Source organism: Triplophysa dalaica, chromosome 15 (genome assembly GCF_015846415.1).
Source record: "Triplophysa dalaica isolate WHDGS20190420 chromosome 15, ASM1584641v1, whole genome shotgun sequence".
NCBI classification, from domain to species: Eukaryota; Metazoa; Chordata; class Actinopteri; order Cypriniformes; family Nemacheilidae; genus Triplophysa; species Triplophysa dalaica.
In genome coordinates, this window is record NC_079556.1 from 5,172,971 (window position 1) to 5,194,807 (window position 21,837).

A 21,837-nucleotide genomic window follows, 5' to 3' on the forward strand; every position below is an offset into this window, starting at 1 on the left:
TGGGGCGAAGAACGGAAAATCTATCATAATGAAAAACAACAGTTGGAGAATTACAGTAAGCATACAGCGGGGTGAACAGTGGATGGTTTTTATTCCAACAGATCAGTTTATCACAGGAATGATTGAAATTCAAAGTAGACACGGTTGAAAGTGCAGGCACAGATGACTGAAATGAGATTTACCTCAGACACAAAAAGTCTCCAGAAGAGCTACAGGAAGCCTGGCAGAATAACAGTTTGGAGCAGTTTGCTGTATGCTGGTATTATGCGGGATGGTGTGGCATTATGGGTAAAGCTCAGGGAGGATAACTTGAAGGTTGCTTGATGAGGCACTGTATTAGCGGTGCTTGCTAAGTACCAAGGTAAGACCAAATAAAACATCCTAGTACCACACTGTATATTTCCCTTGAAAAGGTAAATATCTATTTATAAATTTAAAGTTCCTAAAATAAAAAGCCGTCATCATTTATTCACCCTTGTTTCATTTAAACTTGCATATGACCCGTAAAACAAAAAAGAAGATATTATGAGAAATGTTTTGGCACATACAATGGAGGTCAATGAGGCCCAGTGTTGTTTGGTTAACAAGTTTCTTCAAAGTATCTACTTTTGTTTTCTGCACAAGAAAGAAAGTCATACAGGTTTGAAATAAAAAAATATTTTTGAGGTCAACAATCACTTTATTCTTCCTGCAATGATATTGGTTAACTGTTATTATTATTTTTGCTTTTACATAATTAACATTATTTGAAGGTTTCTAATTGTAAAACACACCTCACTTCACATCAAAAACATGCCTTAAATTCAACAATAAGCAACAATTAACAATAAATAAGTTGTGTGGAATAAATAGAAATCACCAAACCAATATTCAAATCAGAAGAGGCAAGGGGTCTGAAAAACGCTTCCTTCAAATACTTCAACTGAGTTGATCTCCATACTGTTTCCGGAAACAGTCTCCAACAGGAAAGAATTCCCAGCAGCGTTCCTGGAACATCTTCCAAACATACGACTCCTGTTGAGTTTAATGGAGTTTAAATTAAAAAGAGAAACTAAAAAGATGGTTTGTATGTACACCAAAATGTAGCCTTGTGTCATTTTCATCCAAAATATAATTTTTCAGAGGTTGCACATATTACTTCAGGCACACCATACTTTTACTCTCATGAAACATTTATTTATATTTCTTTAATAAACAATACATGACATTTGATGTTGTACCTGTCCTGTATGTTCTGTTACATCTTTATTGATGAGGTACATCAGAAAGAACCTGAAGCGCAAACAAAACAAAACCTAATTTAACTTAAAATAAAAACAGCCAACGTGTCCACCCATTTTTGTCTGGTTATACTTTTAGATATTTTTAAATCATTGACAAGAAGTATAATTTGCATTTATTACAATTTACTTAGAATACTAAGACTAAAATACTTATATTTAAGCCTTAAAGGTCCAGTGTATGTGATTTAGCAGCATCTAGGGGTGAGGTTGTGAATTGCAACCAACGGCTCACTCCAACCCTCTCTTTCGAAGCACTGTGCTGACTGACACAGAACTAAGATGATGTCACATTTTTCCCTTCTTTGATGAATGAGATAACATATTTACAAAACGCCCTTTTAAGAGCAGTTTGTGCGTTTAGGCCTACTGTAGAAACCACATGGCAAATTCCATGCAAAGGGACTCGTGGTGCATGTACATAGTAATAGTTATAAAATAAAAGAACGCTTCATTATGTAAGGTCTTTATACACCTCTGAAGACATAGTTACTGTTTTAATATCAAATTTCTGTAAATAGATCCTCCAAAAAATTTCACACTGGACCTTTAACTCATAAAAGTCAGTAATAAAAGACAAAGCACTGATCTTTGACCACATGTTTTCAGTGGCCCAGCAGTACTCACAGGTAGTTGGCCAGGTTGTGCTCCTGAAGCGTGTGCAGCTCAAACCCGTGAGGCACCGTGTCAAAATACTCGCTACCAATGCCACAAATAAAACACTTAGTCTGAAAAAGAAAAAAACAAGACTTAATGGCACACCACATTCGCTGTTAAATAATAAATGATCAATTGACCGAAAACAAACGGTTAGTATGAAGAGCTGTTGACAGAGATTAATGACATATTTACCAACAGAAAAATAATATATATGCACACAGACGCGGCGCAGCTCCCCATCATAATTAGGAAAATGTTTATTTTTCTCAAAATTAATTCACTGCGCTAAATGGAATGCGAGACGACAGGCATCATCAATCTGAATGGATTCAACTTCCATTTCGTTTTCAGATTTACCTCCATGTCCTCTTTAACCTGTTCCTGTTGGTCTCTCAACTCCCCAAACGCATCGATGATCAGACCTGAAAGAAATGACTTGGTTTCAGAAGACATCACAACGGAGCAAGTCACAAAGCACAGTGACACTTTGAACGGTGGGGATTTTTTCGCTCCACACATAACACATCATCACAAGGTTCTCAGATCTGGTCCCATAAATCCCTTCTCAGTGTGGGGATGAATCTGTCTAGTGCCGCTCAGCACCAGTCCGGCGTTAAAGGACAAACTTATAACTAAACAAAACTCATTTACTGATCGTCCTTATTGAAAGGCCATGCACATGTCATTCGTTTCAGTTTCTAGTTCTGAAGCCGTATGTCAGCGGAGGTTATCTCACCCTGAATGATGGCGAGAAGAATAACAATGACGAAGAAGAAGAACGTGATGTCGAAGATGATGCGATAGTGCTCGAACTCATCGCCGGCTGGATCTTCGATTTCATCTCCGATCCCTCCTCCGGCTCTCACACCAACGTACATGTGGAACATGTAACACTGTGTAGATGAATAAAGTTTCAATAAAAACATTTAATAGAAATAGTTTGAGAGACTTTTGTAGCATCTCCCTCTCTGAAGAGACTGTTTCTTTGCATCTAAAATGGCATTTGTTTTATAGCCTAACCCGCTGAGAGAAAGATAAAAGACACTCACTGTGAGCATATCATCACATTTCATGTCCCTTGATTCTCCTTCTTCACTTTGGTCGTAAAACTTGCGAAAGAAGTTAAAGGCGACCACTGTGTAGAGATACACAACAACAGCCAGGAGTCCCACTGTCAGAGCCAGCTGAAACACATAGACGACAGACTTTCATCTCATGCCTTTTAGATAAAAACCCACACTTAAAGAGTATAAATGTCATGGTATTAGATAACACTAAAAAACAAAACAAAAGGAGAGAAAAACAGCTCATACTTAACTTTTAAGCTAATTTATAAACAAGGTAGTGCTAAATAAAAATAATTGGTCAGTGTTAGTGGAATATGTCCATAGTTTAATACTGTAATAGTGTCTATTCAGGACATTTAAAATATTATACCTGCTTGCCGTTATGCGTAACAGATGACAATATCGTCCGCAGTGTTTTAAAACCCATGGCGATGTCCAATAGATGAGCAGCGAAGAAAAATTTGTTATAATGGCCCAGAACAGACACAAACACGTACCAGGTCAGGTAAAGGAAAGACTGACAGACACAAAGAGAAACAAAGACACAATCTAATGTGAGATTTATCCAATTGATCGCTGTTTAAAGATATTTTCTGGTGTTAGATGTTCGGGTTTCCTACATTGTCTGTGAAAACCACTCCCAGCTTCCATATTTGGTACTTCATATCAATGGTGTTTAATCTGAAATCACGAAAAAGGTTTTTGCTTGTCATATTAACCACTGCTGCCATCATCTGGCATCCGGCGATATCTTTGTCGAATTGAAATGTCTCATTTTGGGTCAACAAAAGCAGGTCTGATTTCATCCATAACTCACAAGGAACCCTTTGGTACAGGTTTCTTCCTCTCCTGAGTGTCAGAGCTGAAATCCAGAGCAGCTTTATCCAAACCCAGCAGTTCTCGAACCTGCGCCGAACCGTGCATCTCTTCGTATTTTGCCATCACCTGCAGCATTAAAAGCCATCAAAGAACACATAGAGTTCAAACCATGTGATTTACTGTCACTTACTGTAAAAACATCCAGGGAAAGATAAATACTACTCATGTTAGCCCTGAAGTATTAAAGTTTGGCTCGTAACTCATCTCACACCATTTGTGCTACGGACGTGATATGATACATCAAATCTTATTGTGCGGGGTCTGCTTGTACTTCTCCAAGCCATTAGATGGATGATTTTAACCTGGCAGATGATAAGGGGGGAAGCAAAACATAGACTTGCTTTGAAGGATTTACTTGAGCCGTATCATGGGATCTGAATTTTAAAAGAGTCACGGTTGACTCTTTCAACTTGGGCCTGTAAGCAAAAACCTAGCAACCAAACTCCCACCATTTGCATAAACTACTCCTTATTTCCAAATTCAAAGCGACATTAAAAATAAGAAATTAAGACTAAGACTAGACGCATTCCAGAACAAGAATAATTTACTTACAGGGATATAATCATCCAAAAATGAATTTCTATCACATTTTTGGGTGAAGTATCCCTTTAAAATGTATTTGATTGTAATTTTATGCAGATGTTACTGTTGTCATATATCATTCCAAAATCTTGTGAGAATATATTTAATATGTTAACTTTACCTTTCTTTTCACAAATTTATCCCAGTAATTACTCGGGTACGATCTGAAATACAGCGAACAAGAGGTAAACCATTTTTACTGTCTCGCACTGAAAGATCCACATTAAATATTAAAATGATTTAGGCTGACAGCCATATTGCTTATGAATGTTTAAGTTAGCTTTTGGAAACTCTTACGGCGTGTTGATCACCATCCTGTCCCACTGGCCTTTAATGTCATCTTCTGAAGGTTGCTCTGTGATGTAGATCCCATCGAACTCCAGTTTACGAGCCAGTTCCTTCTCCCGCTTAAAAATGACTAAAGGAACCTGTCAGCGATCAGAGCATTTCAAACCCAGTTAAAGGACAGGCATGTACCGTGGGGTCCAAAATATATATATTTTTTGATAGCATAGACAACAGACATCCTCACTGTCTATGTGTATGGACAGAAACATTTGTGGTGAAAAAAGGTTCTTCAGGATTTAAAAGGTAAGAAAGAGATGGTTCTTTGTGGAAACATTATTGGCTTCTGTGGCATCGCTGGGAAGAACCTTTTAAAGGTAGTTCACCCACAAATTCTGTCTTCATTTGCTCACCCTCTGATTTTTCCAAACCTGAAAAGAATGTCTTTGTTCTGCTAAATACAAAGGAAGATATTTGGAAGAACGTCAGTAAAAAACATCTCATCCCCCATTGACTCCCATAGTATTTATTTTCTCTACAATGGTAGTAAATGGGGGATGAGATTTGTTTGGTTGCTGACATTCTTTAAAATATCTTCCTTTGTGTTTAGGTGAACAAAGAAATGTATACAATCAGAGGATGAGTAAATGATGACAGAATTTGTATTTTTGGGTGAACTATCCCTTTAAGCCCCTTTATTTTTAAGTGTGTAGGCTGATGTTAAAATTAGACTAAACTGGACTTGCAGAGACATGTACAACTGATGTATGTGTTATATTGTGTGTGACCTTCAGACAGTAGTAGCCTATAATACAGCAGAGCGAGATGAGTGTGTGCAGAAAAGCCAGACTGTGAAGAATCATTTTCATGTAGCCGCTGTTCTCCTCCAGCTCATAATACACTTCCTGTGAATCCTTGCTGTTGGAATCACACACAGCGATCTCCAGATCATCATCGTCGTCGCCTTTAACGGTTGCTGAAACCTAAAAATACAAGAATCATTGAGGCATTTTGGTCCCACTTCTGTGCGAGCAACACAAAACAAGGCTCACCTTGTAGAACAGCAGAATAAAATTGATGGCAAAAGCAAAGCACAGGGCCAACAATCTCATGTTGTAGAAATTTCTTGCAAAGCAGTTCTGAAAAGAAAATGAAGACGTAATGCAGGTCATCAGATAGGGCCCATATGGCTGTTAGAAAGCTTGTAAGACAACAGAGAACGAGAGAAAGCAACATACCAGCAGTTTGGTCTTCTGACAGCAGACTGTTTTCCAAATGAACGATTTTTGGACTTCAGTTTCCTCAGGTTTAGAAGAGCCAAGCTTTCTAATTCTCCCTTTAGTCTTCTTTTCTATCTTCTCGACTTCTTTTCCACTGGGAAATGTAAATGCAATTTCTTTATTTAGATTATACAGCGTCATATAACTCGCAATTGTTTTAGCCAAACAAGCTGTCCAATACGTTTCCACCTACTGTTGTGCAAATATCACAGCTAATAGAAACGAAGCATTGTGGATTTGCATGTTGTTACCGAGGGACTAATTCTCGGCATTCTAAGATATTTTAATTTCACACTCAAATTGTTCAGGTCTGGACAGCTTAAATACCCGCGTGAAGTGTGGAGAATATTAAAACATTTCTTCAAAGTTTTCCAGAGCTGCCCGCAGGGTACAGTAATGATACACTTGAAAGCTGAAAAGCAGCGGTATTCCCTGTTAAAGCAGTGGTATTTTCCCTCATTTAAATGAGTGAGTTTGATCTTCTCACGGTCTGGAGCACTTACATAGTTCTCTCATCCTCTGAAGCCTTTTCTTCTGGCACCTGTCGAAAATCCTCCTCAGTGATTTCCACCTTTGGTGATAACAACAAAGCAGAAATAAATGTGCGCAAAACACAAATGTCCACTTAGTTGACAAATGTTGAAAGTGGATGTAGTGAACACACATATTTTGAAGGTGGACATAAATGTTCACTCAAATTTTGACTTAATCCATGAGTTCTGACGTTACATGACGATTTCGACACGATCGCTCATACTTGCTTTCACTTATTAGTAAATGTCAACTTTACGTACACCAATGTACAAACATGAACGAGACAAGTTACATAACCATGAAAAAGTGCATATTGCATGGTTCTTGTTCACAATTATATGCTTTGAACTACTGACCTGAAATTGAGACATGTGTAGAAGTTCATCCAGGCCGGCTTGTTGGTCCCCACTAAACAACGCATACTTCCCTCCCTTCTTCTTCAGACACAAACCGAAAATATCCGTGAGGAGCTGAGGGTCGTTTGACACCGCAGACAGATCCAGACTCATGCCTTGAAGATTACCCTGAGATGAAAATGCACGCGTGTAACTGTGGTTTTCTCTGACGGCTTCTTCTCCATCCTCTGTGACCTCAACCATGGTAGGATCCCGAAGGTCACCCAAAATGTCAGCTAGTTTCATCTCTTTCGCCACGTCAATGATCCATCCGCTCAAGAAGATGTGGTAGAGCAGATAGAGGTTAAACCAAACCACACCCAAAACACCACGTGTGAGAAGCAGAAGAACCGTTCGGAAGATAGAGAATATTGCTGAGAAGACACTCTTGATGGATATTTCCTTTATGTGCTTACGGATGTTACGTACAGAGAGAAGATTCATCACAGGGAGACGTTGTGAATCTTGGGACATGCTGTCTTCTGAAATGCTTTCGGCCTTTTCTTTCTCTTCATCTTTTGATTTCGGTTCCTCTCCACACTCTGAACCTGAGATCTGCGCAGCCAGCTGCATTTCAAAGATGGTATCTTCGCAGAAGTTGACAAATAGTTCCATCTTTTCCTTCCCTCCTCCACTATTTACAACATCAAAGATGAACTGCCGTTTGCTCTCTTTCACCTAAATGAACATATAAATACTTTGAGCTCACTCACTTTAGCGATAGAAGTTACACATCAAACACTTCCAAAGAGAATTATGTAAGATAAGCAATAGTGGACCAACCGTAAATATTCTTTTATTACCTGTGGTTTCTCCCACTGTGTGCGGCTGGATTCGCTGATCTCAAAGTACACCCTCTCGATCCGTTTCCCGCTACCCAGGATTTCGATTCTTCCCAGGTGAGATTGGAAATACTTAAGCACGCTGTCTGCCAGCTCCAGAAAATTTTGCAAGCGGGCATCATTGGGCATATGCTCGGAAAGATTAGTCAGAAGAACGGCCACGTTGAAGCCGATATCTTTGGCAGGTTCATGAAAACGCGTCACAAACTCCTGGTAATCCAAAAACTCGCTTTCTGCTGTCTCTGCGCAGGACAGCAGAAAGCCCATCTCTGACTGGGAATAACGCTTGAAGCTTTCCATGGCTCGCTGGAAGTCCTTTCTAGAAATGAGTCCTTTGCCATCCGGGTCATATTCTTTGAAAGCATCAGAAGACGTGAGGTCTTTGAGTTTGAGGAACATATCAAAGAACTTGAGGATCATCTCGACATTGCTGGATGATTCGACCAGCATGTCCACCATCTGTTTGCCAATGGTCCCATTTACCACATTTCCTAGAAACACAAAGCAACATTTATACATTGAATACGAACGCAGGACTCAAAGGCATCCACATTGTGACAAACAGATGTGCGCGAAAAATAAGAAAACATCTTTGAAATTCATTCTACCTTCAAGCATGGAAAGCAGCATCACCACCATGTCTTTTTGTAAGTCCATCAAAGCCTTCAGCAGCTCTATCTGACTGGAATCCTGCTTACAAAGTTTTTTTATGTCTCTTTATTTAGTTTTGTATTTGTACTCTGCAAATAATGAATAAGGTTCATAGTAATTTGACCACAAACCTGAGAAAGCTTCATCTGCAGGTGAGCAAACACATGGAGGAAGCCCACTACAGCATCCCACAGACGACTGTGGGCCAGACTTTGCTGGTTACCAGTACATGGTCCCTAAACAACACATCAAATCAGGGATTTTGGTTGCAGCTAAAATATATTACATAACCATTTTTTTTTTTAAACCAAGGGTTTATTGGACGCACACGCCTGGCCCAAAGTTAACGTCCGCTCTAGGTTTGATGATCGTCTGGCTAGTGGCTAATAATACTTCCCCCAAACTACTTATATTATATATAACTTATATTAACTAGTAATTCATTTAAATATTTGAATATATAATAATTGTATTAATTGTGTTTAATTTTATTGTATGTTATTTTATTAAACAAACAGATTGTTGAATGGATCTTGTAACATTGTTGCATTTAAGATTAGCCAAGTAATGGTTCTTCTACTGGTAAATATTTCAACAGCCAACTGGCTTTATCTGGATTACTTTATTAATGTATGTACATAAAGAAAGGAATTTTTTGTGAGGAAAAAAAAATGTGTCTGCTTCTGATTGCAAAACAATCCCAAGCTGTTTTTTATATACATTCCTGCTGACACATTTATTTACAATATGTGTTTTTGTTCACGTGCACTTACCTGAATGTATTCAGTGAGTGTGTTGAACACCTGCTTGGCCACGCTGATGGCTTTGGAGAAGTTATGCTGACCACGTTCATCAATCACATCCTTCCCTGAATAATACCAGTAGAAATCGCTGATGGACTCCTGCAGATATGAACCCATCCATCATTCTCAGTATCACACACAGAAATGGAGGTGGCCTGTCAGCATTGAATGGTTAATGGGAACATTATTCAGCTAGAAAACTGTCTTGCTGTTTCGAGTTCTTCTACGACAAGGAAATTCCATGCTGCAAATCTCCAATCACTTACACCAGAAAACATGCATGCAGACATTAGCGACAGGCTAAATGAAACGGTTAAGAGACTAGTGTTTAGAGTTGTGTTAAAGTTGTTTGTCTCGCCTGGATACGGAGTAAGTAATCCACAGTAGAGATGATGATGTTGACTGTTGTGTTGTTTCCAGTTTGAGTCCTCAGATAATTCTGAAAATCTAGGGAAAGAAAACATCTTTGTTAATACAAGTGTATTTGGTTTCTCTTTAAAGGATCGAAAAACGAACAAACTAAACGTAAATACACTTCTGTAGCCAGCCTGCTGTGACTGTCCACATTTATCAAAAATAACATGCAGAATAAAAATAGCTGCAGCAATGACAGATATTCAATCCACGTCCGTACAAACCTGTGTTGTGGCCCTCACAAAGAAGCTGAAGGAAACGGAAAAGGTCGCATGTCAGCTGTTCATCTGTCATTACCCTATCACCTGAGAGAGAGCGAGAGAGAGAGAGGGAGAAATTCCGCAGGGGTATTCAAAAATATACTCCTTTATATAGTACTCTGTCATATGTCAGTGATTTACCCGAATTGTCTTCGGCACCCACTCCTAAACTCTCGGCTTTGATCTGCCTCTCAAAGGCATTCAAATCCAGCACACTGTGACATAAAAATGACATAACCAACATCAAAAACAAAGCCCTCTTCTATACAAACTAACTCAGCAGACACTTCCACTATACCAAAACGAACAGATTGATGGGAAAAAAGTGATATTATACTAAGGTCCTTTATGCTGATTAGACAGAGAAACTCTGAAATTGAACACGGAGTTAGAGTGACAGGCGATAAATGAGCGAACAAAGCACTTCGCCGTTTTAAAGAGCTTTCAGTTTCAGAATGCATTAGCAAATAACAGCAAACCTGCAAGACTGCATCAGGCCGACCAGACTATGAAAGAAAGCCACATCTCGCTTCTGCCTCAGGTAAACCAGCATCTTCTGGAAGGTCAAAGGTGATGGGAAGTAGTCAACAACAGAGCGCTAGGAATAATCCAAACCAATGTCAAAACTATCATATTGGTGAGCCCATTTTCAAACCCACTTGCTGGACCAAAGTATTTCCTCCATTTAATAATGCGATGCCAAGCTTCAACGTGGCTGCCACCATGGGTCCCATTTCACCTAGTTCATAAAACACAGACTAACATTTGAGCATCCAAAAACAAGTCAGAAAAAATGAAGACTCCACTGACTAAACAAAACTGAGTCGAGTTTGACTTTGCACTGTTTATAAATTCGCATCTGAAGAAACTTGGCTCTAGAATGCAGACAGTTTATGTAAATCAACCCTAATTCCACCCATGAGTTCAGACTGATACCTCTGCTGGCGCTGAGGTTCTGTAAGACCATCTCGGCAGCTCCTCGTTCATGTAGTCGTGCCTGCTGAAACAACAGCCTCTGCTTCTCAATCTCTTTTTCCTGCAAAATCAATTAGTGAATCAATTCACAAGAAAATAAACCACACCAACTGTTCCTAGGCCCATTTTCCTGTAGTCAATCACTCATTATGTAATTAATGCAACAGATGTGTAACGCGCCAGCATCCTCTGTTTCTCCAAGTCTGTCTCTTTCTTCTAAAATAAATCGATAACAAATCAGACAAACTGTCCCAGAACCCTTCCGGTGGCCCGTTGCTGACCTCAAATGTTTTCAGCCCATCTTCGTCCTGGTCTTCCTCGCTGTGGCAACTCTGTAAGGATGTTACAGGTCAGCAAGGTTTTTGTGAATCTTGCATTGGAATTGTGATCAGACCCAACAGCAGCTCTTACCTGGGCCATGATGTTGCCATAGCATATGTACAGACCATCCTCTTCTAGTTTCCTATGTAAAAAGAAAGTAAACATTGGCAGCTAGGAGTGTGACATTAATGTTGTTTTAAAACGCATATAAGGGCTTTTTCACACTGTGCTTAACCCCGGGTTATCTTCATTCTTATCTTCAACACTTGTAATTTTGCAGCGGGGTTATCCCTGCATTTTACCCGGGGTATTAAAACCTTGCTCGGAAGCAGGGTAAGCACCACTTTTGCAGGGTCAACCCCGCATTGTGGTGCCAACGTGTGCAGTGTGAAACAAAGCAGGGGTGGAATGATACGACCAGACGCTTAGCAACGGACACCCATTCAAAAACGGAACAGTGCTTTCCTCATTTCACAACCTGTGCGCTGTGTAAACAATCCTTTGAGTTTTTAATTTATTTGAGTAAGTTAAATCTTAGGAGGCTTTAACACAGCCAATAAGGATTTACGAGGCGTAATTTTTTCCCGGATGCGGAACAACAAGGTATTCGGTGGTTAGAGCATGGAGCTAGCAATGCCAAGGTCATGGGTTCGATCCTGGGGGATAGCACATAGTCAAAAACAAATGTATGATACAATGCAATGTAAGTCGCTTTGGATAAAGCGTCTGCCAAAGGCGTAAATGTAAATGTTGTGATGTACAGTGTGAAACAGGTTATGAATACCCAGGGTTACCTCTTAACCCCTGGTAAATTGTAAGGAGTGTGAAACGTGAAACAGATAACCTGGGGTTTGGAATAACCCGGGTTAACCATTTAAAGTGTGAAAAGCCCTATAGTAAATAAAATTTTGCCTTAAAGGGATAGTTAACCCAAAAAAATGACTCTCCCTGTTGCATTTGACAAGTCTTTCTTTCTTATTATTTTATTTTCACAAACATTGATAACCAAACAACTCTGTCCCCCATTGACTTCCATTGTACGGACACAAAACCATTGAGATAATTCTCAAAATATCTTCTTTTATGTTCTGCATAAGAAAGAAAATCATGTTTGGAAAGGTATGGGTGTGAATAAATTATCACTTTAGGAGCCTTTAGCACTTCAGTTACATACTCCAAAGTTGCCCAACTTATTTATTTATTGGCAGATGCGTACATCCAAAGCGACTTGCATTGCATTGCACTATATATTTTTGTTTCTGACTATGTTAAATTCCCTGGGATCAAAGCCATGACATGTTAGTGCCAGGCTCTAACCAGTGAGCCACAGGAAAGGTTAACTTGTATTTTGCGTGTGATTCATTGTCCAAATAAAACACAAAATAAACAATATTTAAGTTGAATTACACTGATTGGATTGTTTTAAAAAACTTTGATATCGCTATAGGTTTTATTTAAATAGATATCATGATGACATCTCTATCATGATTCTTTTGGCCACAATAATAGTGTAGTAAAAATCTGACATCATCAAAGTCTTACCGGCTTCAAGGGTAAAAAACACAACCTCCAATTCTAGAGAATCAACCCCCCTACATAACGTTTTATAGTCATTACAGGAAACCTTTTTTGCTGGTGTTCCTTTATTTATTTATCTAGCTTAACTAGAAAAAAAACATTCTGGTAGACCATTCTGGAGAACCACCGTAATTTCCGCAGGTTTAATTCGGTCTTTTCAGTGGAGAGGATCTACACACAAAACCCCACAAACACATAAATCCATCAAACACAGACTCACACATACACACAAACCTCCTCTCAGTCAATGCACTTCGTCTGTAGAGATTGATAAGCTGACTGAGCGGATCAATCATTTTGCTTTGCTTCGTTCCCTCTTTTACAATCTCTACACGAGCTGCTTTCTGATGGGTAAAAAAGCATTTTATTTACCACAGAATTCATCCCAAAAAAGTTCAAGGTATAAAATACATGTGAAAAATGACAAATGATAGTGAAGCACTATCGGGCAAGACAGCCTCACTGCTAAATCTTCAATCAGTCTATCCTCAGGTGAGCCACATGCGTTCTTTAGCCAGACTCGCTCGTATCCCTGAAGGAAGAGGTTTCCCGCTTTGTGCCTGAAGAAGAAGACAAATATCACATTAAGTCAAGTCATTAACATTAGATTCAATCTATTGAAACATAACAATGACAAAATGTCCTCTTTAACTGAGTGCTCATTCAACAAAAGCCCTTCGGATGTTATCACTCAGAAAATGAATAATGCAATTTGAACAGGAAATGGACTTGTCATAATGCTTGTCATAATGTCTTTCACTAAATACCTGGGCAGATTGTACAAAGGAGCCATTCTCAAGCACGCCACTATAGCCCGCTTCCTCTGTTTGGACAGCATCTTATGCCAAACAGCCCTCTTCATCTTTTGAGGGTGTTCCACCTGATCACAATCAAACAATCGATAGTTACTATAAGAATAGTTTGGTCAAATGTAACCCTGGAAAACAAAACCAGTCAGATGTGTACATTTTTCTTAATGCTGGAAAAATCAGCTTTCCATTGATTTATTGATTGTTAGGATAGGGCAATATGTGGGCAAGATACAACTATTGAAACTCTAAGGGAATCTGAGAGTATAATACTGAGAAAATCGTCATTTACATTTCTTATTACTCACAAAAATATATTTTTTTATATATTTGAGGTAGAAAATTTCCATATTTCTTAATTTCTTAATTCTTAATCTTTATTGAAAATCAAAAGAATTTGAGGCATAAAAGAAAAATAGATTATTAGGACTCATTTTGTTGGCAAAAATTCCTGTGCTACTTAAGACTGGTTTTGTGAATATTATTAAATATTATATTATTAAATATTATTACTAAATATTATTCTAAAAATTATACTAACAATTTACACCCAGCAAAAGTTGATATTCTACAATTGTTAACTAAATATGAATAAGTTACTATATTTTATATAGAACTTCTATAGCAATGACATGAACAATATACAATGAAAATTTAACCAAAATAATAACAAGAAATATAAAAATTTAAGCTAAACAAGAATTGTAATAAAACTACAATAAACTATAAAAACTCTGTCAGATTAGCCATTATAGTTGTCTAAAACAAAATCCATTTAGACCCTCCTTTTTTAACTATTTATTGAAATAAAAAATATTAAAAATCTGTCTAAATAATATTTGAAAATGAAAAACAATATCAAGAACAGCAAGAAACTAAAATAAGTTTAAATTGAGGCATTCAAATTATTAACTGATGACAAATATAAACTAAACTAAAACTAAGCTTATACAGCAATAAAATAATAATAATAAAATTACAAAACAAATTAGCTAAAAATGTTACTAAAAATAACAATAAGAACTAAAAATATTTAAATTAATGAAATTAATTAACTAATAAAACTATAATAAAAGTGAAAAAACTTTGATAAACCTGTTGCAAATGCATACTTAATTTTTTGCAAAACATTTTATGGTACTTGGAGTTCCACAGAAGATTTTTACAGTAAATAATTGTTGATATTGGGATTAAACATTGCTTAGCCTAGCTATTATGGCATTATGTAGTTACATTACATAGTTTAAAAATAGTGCATAAATGATTATATCTGTGACCCGACCTGATCGAGGTGGTAAAGGACACGAGCGATGGTTAAAACCCTCTCAGCACTGACAGGATCTGCCATGTTTTCACACAGATCCTGATGAAAAAAGGAAAAACAAGTGAGGTGAGATGTCTCGAATATCCGTTTCACAAGACATTATCAGCACATTCACAGGTTGTCTACTGGCTCACCGGTTGCAGGCTGTTTCGAATGTACTCCCTGACCTCATCCTCTGTGTCTCTCTAGAAACACATTCATGTTTCAGGTAAATTAATTACAATATTTGTCAAAATGAGCAATGCACTGATCCTACCAACATTGTTACTATTGATCAGTATGAACAGCAGCCATACCTGTGAGAAACGGCTTTTGGCCAGGGCGACTAGGCCCTGATCGTCATGGCAACATCCATTCAGGGCAACCGAGAGAAGTTTTTTCGGTGCGGCCACAATGAGAGAGGTGTGTGCCGAATATCGATCGCCCTTCCTCTTTACCTTACTCCTCTCCTGCTCACTCACGCCTCCCTTTTTGGAAAATCATATAGTTTAATTCGATATTATTGAACAGCATGTTTGGGTTGAATAATGACCTGTTTATAAAATTCCATGTGTGCTTCTAGGTTTACAGGCCAAAGATTAGTTTTTTGTCAGAGTAAAGAGTTTTAAATGAGGGGAAATTAATCTTGGCTGGGATTAAGAGGAACTATAGAGTCCAAGAGGTGATACAGGGAGTTAATGAAAGGAAAATAATAAATACGAATAATCGAGTATTGGACAGATGATACGAGACCTTATCCATGCGAGTTTTGCTGCCGTTCATCAAAAATGTCATGTTGTTAATTTCATTTTGAACAACGAAGTTCTGTTCCTCCCATTTGAAGTTCTAAAAAAAAACATTTTTAGAAAGAGATTTAAAGAGGGCCTGTCAAACGATTAATTGCGATTAATCACATCTAGAATAAAAGTTTGTGTTTACATAATATTAGTTTGTTCACTGTGCATAATAATTTTGTATTTAAAAAATGTTTTACTATGTTAATATTTCCTAAATAAATGTATGGTATATACAAAATAAATATGCACAGTGCACACAGACATAGGCTATATTGTGTAAACACAAACTTTTATTCTGGATGCGATTAATCCCGATTAATCGTTTGACCACCTTTTTTAAGTAAAAAACATAGTTAGTTACAAAAATCAAGTCAAGCTTTTATTTTTGAAAGTGTATTTTTAATGATACAGCCCCCTTAAGTGGTATATATTAGATTTAAATTTACTGTATGGATTTGGCAGACACTTATCCAAAGTGCCTTACTATATTTCAATCTTTATTTTTTTTATTTTAAATATGTGTGTTTACATTGGAGAAAACCCCTGAACTTTGTGTAGCCCATGCAATGGTCTAACAGTTGAGCTACAGGAGCACAGTATGATGTGTGAGGGTGCTCACATGAGATTTAGCCCAGAAAAAGAAGACTTCAGCTACCAGGCAGAAAAGCTTCTCAGCATCTGCGTTCACCTCTCTCAGCCATCTCACTCTGGACGCCAGAAATTCACCAATCAGACCAGAATGAATTGAAAACACCAGTTGGCAGTAATAAGAAGATGAACACATCCTACAATAGCTTACAAGCACAGTTTCTCACCTGTGAAGGTCTATAAATGGAATCAGTAATGGGTAAAATGCGTAGATATCTTGCACCAACACTGTAAACCTTTCCTGGATCTCTAACTCTTGCTCCGAGACATCAACACGTCCCTCTGTCTTCAAATGCTCCTCCTCCAGAAGCACTGACTCCACCCTCTTCCTCAGCTTTTCCATCAGAGGTAGGAAGTGACTCTTTAAGAGGTATTCCTCTGCCTTGCTGATGATTGTCTGGCCAAAAACTTAAAGAAATATACATGCTCTGTGATTATTTATGTACGTTCAAACGTAATAATTTGAGCCTTACTTACCTGCAAGTCGTTTCATCCAAGCACCATCTGCCGTCCCGAGGTGGGCGTTGATGGTGGAAAGGATATGACCCAATAGGGCATTAGAGTGTTTTGGGGTGACAGAAGAACAGTAGCCATCCTCGGATGAATGGTTTTCAGCCTCTCCCCATCGAGAAATATAGCTACATAATAGAGGAAGTGTCACCTCCGTAACTCTTGTTAAAAGGGCGTGGCGGGCAGCTGGCCCTGCTCCAGCCAGCTCTTCCACCTCTGAGAAAGCTTCCTGCAATGAGGGAAGGAGCCTACAGGCTCTCTCGGCTAATAAAAAAGACACAAACATTAATAAGCATGTATGGCGGCAGAGATATGTAAATGTGCACACTATTTTTGCTTTTACCGTCATTTTCTTCATTAGTCGTAATGTCAGAGATGGAACGGAGGTCATCCAGTTCCAAGAAACACACGGGAAACGCTGCAGATAATGCAGCCAGACACTCCCCAAGGACAGACCTCTGCCTATTACAACAAAAATAAAGGCTGATTGACGGATGAACCGCAGGTCTAGACATGAGGTAATATCCAGGGAGAGCAAATGTTTCATGAACGCCAGACTGAGCTACAAGTCCAAAATAAAATATAACCAGATAATTATATTAAGTAAATAAAATGCAATTGTAATTAATATAAATTGTACAACATGTTTGAATATTACCTCTCGATGAAGGTACCATCGGAGGTGCCAAGAATGTAGAGACAACTGATGATCCTGTAACAATAGGTCTGCACTTCATCCACTAAAACAAAAAAAACCTTGTAACTATAAAACTAATCTATAAAAACAGAAGACTGCACAAAATCCACATAAAAGCACATTTAGTGGAGAGATTTACTCTCAGTTTTGCAATTAGTCCCACATGAGTGAAAAAACAAATCTTCATCTTCTTTCATCTAGTGCGGTTTTATGTGAGCACTCTATTCATGAGGGCCATGTAAAAACAAAAGCCACGATTCAGCCCAACTGCGTAAGATTTATTCATAAAACAGTACAACAGAAAAAGATAAATAAATGAGTGAAGGCTTTACTATCAAAATTGCAAAGCGAATGACGTTCACATATGTGCCGCGCCACAGACTCTTATCTCAGGGAGGCCCGCATTCTTGGAGCAAAACAGTATGTGTAGGAATACCAAGTGTTGTTGGGCTTCTCCTCTTGTTCAAAGTGAATGCGATTCGTGATGGATCTTTTCGGCTAAGCCAGTAAGAGAATTTCACTGTGAAAGGCCATTTTGAGTAAGGTCAATTTACAATCTGGACAGTTTTAACATTGTACTGCCCCAAAGCCAGGTGCACAACAGGTGGTCAAGCACGGGTCTCAATACACCGTTTCCTGTGCACACAGGAAGTGACTGGCAAAAAAGAAGCAAGTGGGAAGGTAAGTAATTTGCTCACCCTGAATATTCTGAATATTTTTCCACTGCTTTACCACAATCTCTATTTACATTCCAGCTCATTCATGACACACTAATCTATTCATTATTCATTCAATTAGCTGCTGCTTTCTTTAATCTAGTTCTCCTTCCTTCCACTCGATCATCTCACCGATCAGTCCTCCTTCATGCCGCCTGTGAAAGTCTTGCTGGAAGAGAGCGGTCAGCACTGGGATGAGGGTGCTGGTGGTGTATGTCACGACCTCACTGTCCATCATGCTCAGGGCTCGGTTTAGCCCGTACTCATCCTGGGTCACATTTTCCACCGTTACCTCTAGATCCTCGGTAGCTGCTTCGAAAAACGACCACAGTGACGTCCTGACGGATTCGCTAGCGGTTTTCATTATCATCCTAGAAACAAGCAACCGACTCAGGAGCCAAAACAACACACGGGGGCTTATTTGTGTAAATAAAATAGTTTTTTTTTTTAATGAATAGAAAATTTAAAATCTATTATTTGTTTTTTAAGATTCTATTATTTATATTAAAAAAATGTCATGCTTAAACATTCCGTAATTGATACTTGTATTATTAATACGTGATTAATAATTCTATAATGTATAGACTTCCAAAATTAAAACAACTCAAATAATAACTTGACCACACATTTGTGGTAAAGGGAATGAGGTAAATTTTGTGTATTGTTAAATCAGTGAACCATACTGACTGTCTGGTGTTAACTACCTGCTGTCCAGGGACTGTGCCAGGATTTGTAGGCAGTTTACCACGGCAAGGGCATCATTTCCTAAGAGCAAGCATGGCATTGAGTTTAGCGTAATCCAGATAAAGCAGCAGCCTCTGATTTATGTTTTCCAGGGAGGCCTGGTAAATAAAATTAATGAGGTATGTGAGTATTCACCTCAGCACTACAAGACTGGGCTAAGTGAACAATGGCAGTGAACCACTAAGAGACTGCGGCATCTGAATATAAAGAAGTGCCTCGAAATGAAAATGATCCAAATAAATTGAACCAGCTTTTCAGTATAATTAGAAAAAAGGAAGTGAGGGAGGGTGAAAAAGTGAGATTCAGAAGTAGAAGTATGCTGTAAAAGTATTGCTTGTTGCTGTTCATGTTACAGTAGCTAATGCATTAACAAATGTCAACAAGGAATGAAGGTAGGACGAAAAAATTAAAGAAAGAAAGAAAAATATCCACACCAACCCTTACCAAACAGAGAGATTCTGCGTCTGGCTAGAGCTCCAAGTTTACAGAATAAACTAGAGAATAAAAGGAGACAGAATGTAAGAGAGATGAAATGAGGGTAATGGAGGGAAAACAACAAGATGGATGGAACAGAAAATACACAATGACAGTGTAGCAAAGGTGAACATGGAAACAAAGTCTCATAGACATGCAATCTGTCATACATGTACACTTGCAGCTGTTAATGGGGTTGTAAATCAAGAATATAATTTTGGCCCTTAAAAACAACCATCTCATGAGATTTGGTTCCGTTAATGTTTCATGTACTGTAGTGTACGTCTGCAGAAAGAACATGATAAAACATTGTGTTTCCTACACTGATACTGTATTAGCAGTAATGCACAAAGACACAAACATTTTTTGGGGATCGGTTATTTAATTAACATCTCAGTGAAGTCATCTCTTTTGGTCATATTCAATCCAATATAAGACCTGTTGGTGTATTACCTAAATTGACCTGAGTTCAATTGAAACCATGGATATAAATATAAATAAATAATTATTATTATTAAATTGAATAAAAAATAATAATAAAAGAATCCTTGTAATGAAATCATGAAGGAACCTGAACATCAACATCACAATCATTACAATAATTATTTCATTCCTTATAATTCCCTCTCACAGTTTCACTAAGTACCTGGTGACCATCTCTTTTTCCTTGTTGGAGGCTTGGCAACTGTCTTTCAGAGAAGTCATGACAGTGGAGAAGTAGACATAGTGATTTTTTAAGTATTGATCTACCAGTGGCAATACAATCTGGAAGAGAAAAAAGCAAATATATGCAAACTTAGACATGAATAAAGAAATGCTCCATTAAGATAATACACCAAGGAGTTTCTGGCTTGGAAGGGAACATTTTTAGTACACATTAATGAGATTGATGGTTGTGTGGCGGTCAGGGAACTGCTGACCACATTTATTGATCTTCGTGTAGGAATGAAAGCCTTTTAACTGGCCGGCAGAATATCGTCTGAGAACAGGAGCAGATACCATCAAGCAAAGCGAAACATGACGTGTAATCGATGACGAGACTGGCAGTGGTATGACCCTCAGTGATGTTCATATAGACAAACACCAAAACCCATTATTATCTGCACGTACACAAATGAATTATGACAGTTACGGGTCGACAGTGTACACGTTCATCTCTTAAAGCGGTCGTGGAACAATGTGTCATGGATTCTGACTTCTTTACAATGTTAAACGTCAAAAAATGAGTTAGGCGTATAAGTTGGAATTTTTGTGCTCCATACACTCCCCCAGCAATCATACAGGTTTCAAAAAGGCTTTTTCGAACATATAAAACTTTTTCGCAACAACTTTTCTTAGGCAGTATTGGACTCCCGGAAAAGCACGCGGCAGGGCCACAGGAGATCAAGGGGAATGAGCATGCACAGACGTCACTTTCACTTGTGTGAAGGGGAGAGAGAAAGCATACGTTCGCGAAGTTCAGGTGTTTGTTTGACGGCATTTGGGTGATGAATGTTATATAAACTGTGGATATAACGTTGAATTTGGAGATCGTTTGAAACTGATATATGGAGACGTCCCATCGCCAAAAGATGCCGGACATGAACCTCATGCTGTGAGTGAAACTGATGTCTGTGTTTTGTTGACAATGGGTGCGCACGTGCTTTGGTTCAGCCTACCCCTCTCCCCCGCACGCGCCGTATGTTTTCGGAAACAATCGTAAAGCTGTATCTATCTTTTATAAATGTGATCAAACTAAATACTCTTCGAAGATACAAAGTATGCAATACTGCTCTATAAGTACTCAAGATTAATATGAGATTGGCAGAAACCCTGTATGTTACGCCCGCTTTAATACAAGCTTTAAAAAATTCACTTTTAGATAGAATGCATATTTGTTCCGACACTTTTACTTTTGCAATTTTACATGTCTAATACATCCATGTGTAGCTTATAACACACCAAAAACACAGAAGAACACGTGTTCGCACCATACGACCCTTTAAACACAAAATACACTGCCCCAACAGACAAAAAACACATTTTCTGTGTGTCGAAGCTGAAAAAGGTATTTTATGGTTGTCTGGAGATTAAAACAGGCAGTTATTTAAGCAAGTATTTCCTCTGCAAGGCTGTGATTTATTTTCATGGCTTTTAACAGAACGTTCTGATCCAAATGTCTGGAATGTGGAAGATGTCTGACCTTAATGAAGAAAATTAGTTCTTCGTGGGATATTTTCTCAGTCCTATTATTCTGCTCTCGGGCCTGTGCAACATCTAGAAAATATAAAACATGACATACACAGGTTCCATTAGGAAAAAGTATGTTCTATATTGTATTTCATAAAAGACTG

The 21,837-nt window shown here is 38.2% G+C and overlaps 1 protein-coding gene across 1 annotated transcript in view; it reads right to left on the reverse strand.

The window, feature by feature from the left end:
* Positions 1 to 461: 461 nt before the first annotated feature.
* ryr2b (ryanodine receptor 2b (cardiac)) overlaps positions 462 to 21,837 on the reverse strand; it is a 46,854-nt gene continuing 25,478 nt past the window's right edge. Inside the window, 45 exon segments of the mRNA XM_056767874.1 lie at positions 462 to 1,014; positions 1,221 to 1,272; positions 1,908 to 2,008; positions 2,298 to 2,362; positions 2,677 to 2,833; positions 2,990 to 3,124; positions 3,378 to 3,524; positions 3,628 to 3,688; positions 3,825 to 3,952; positions 4,590 to 4,632; positions 4,766 to 4,896; positions 5,542 to 5,736; positions 5,806 to 5,892; positions 5,992 to 6,127; positions 6,537 to 6,604; positions 6,924 to 7,640; positions 7,766 to 8,295; positions 8,413 to 8,494; positions 8,587 to 8,691; positions 9,229 to 9,357; positions 9,617 to 9,705; positions 9,897 to 9,977; positions 10,074 to 10,147; positions 10,412 to 10,488; positions 10,592 to 10,671; positions 10,869 to 10,968; positions 11,189 to 11,239; positions 11,319 to 11,370; positions 13,041 to 13,150; positions 13,270 to 13,366; positions 13,574 to 13,686; positions 14,898 to 14,978; positions 15,074 to 15,124; positions 15,236 to 15,406; positions 15,672 to 15,764; positions 16,335 to 16,422; positions 16,531 to 16,771; positions 16,841 to 17,137; positions 17,217 to 17,335; positions 17,532 to 17,613; positions 18,419 to 18,657; positions 18,991 to 19,051; positions 19,475 to 19,524; positions 20,151 to 20,269; positions 21,687 to 21,760. Of these exon segments, the coding sequence (XP_056623852.1) occupies positions 919 to 1,014; positions 1,221 to 1,272; positions 1,908 to 2,008; positions 2,298 to 2,362; positions 2,677 to 2,833; positions 2,990 to 3,124; positions 3,378 to 3,524; positions 3,628 to 3,688; positions 3,825 to 3,952; positions 4,590 to 4,632; positions 4,766 to 4,896; positions 5,542 to 5,736; positions 5,806 to 5,892; positions 5,992 to 6,127; positions 6,537 to 6,604; positions 6,924 to 7,640; positions 7,766 to 8,295; positions 8,413 to 8,494; positions 8,587 to 8,691; positions 9,229 to 9,357; positions 9,617 to 9,705; positions 9,897 to 9,977; positions 10,074 to 10,147; positions 10,412 to 10,488; positions 10,592 to 10,671; positions 10,869 to 10,968; positions 11,189 to 11,239; positions 11,319 to 11,370; positions 13,041 to 13,150; positions 13,270 to 13,366; positions 13,574 to 13,686; positions 14,898 to 14,978; positions 15,074 to 15,124; positions 15,236 to 15,406; positions 15,672 to 15,764; positions 16,335 to 16,422; positions 16,531 to 16,771; positions 16,841 to 17,137; positions 17,217 to 17,335; positions 17,532 to 17,613; positions 18,419 to 18,657; positions 18,991 to 19,051; positions 19,475 to 19,524; positions 20,151 to 20,269; positions 21,687 to 21,760 (5,855 nt within the window). The 3' untranslated portion in view covers positions 462 to 918.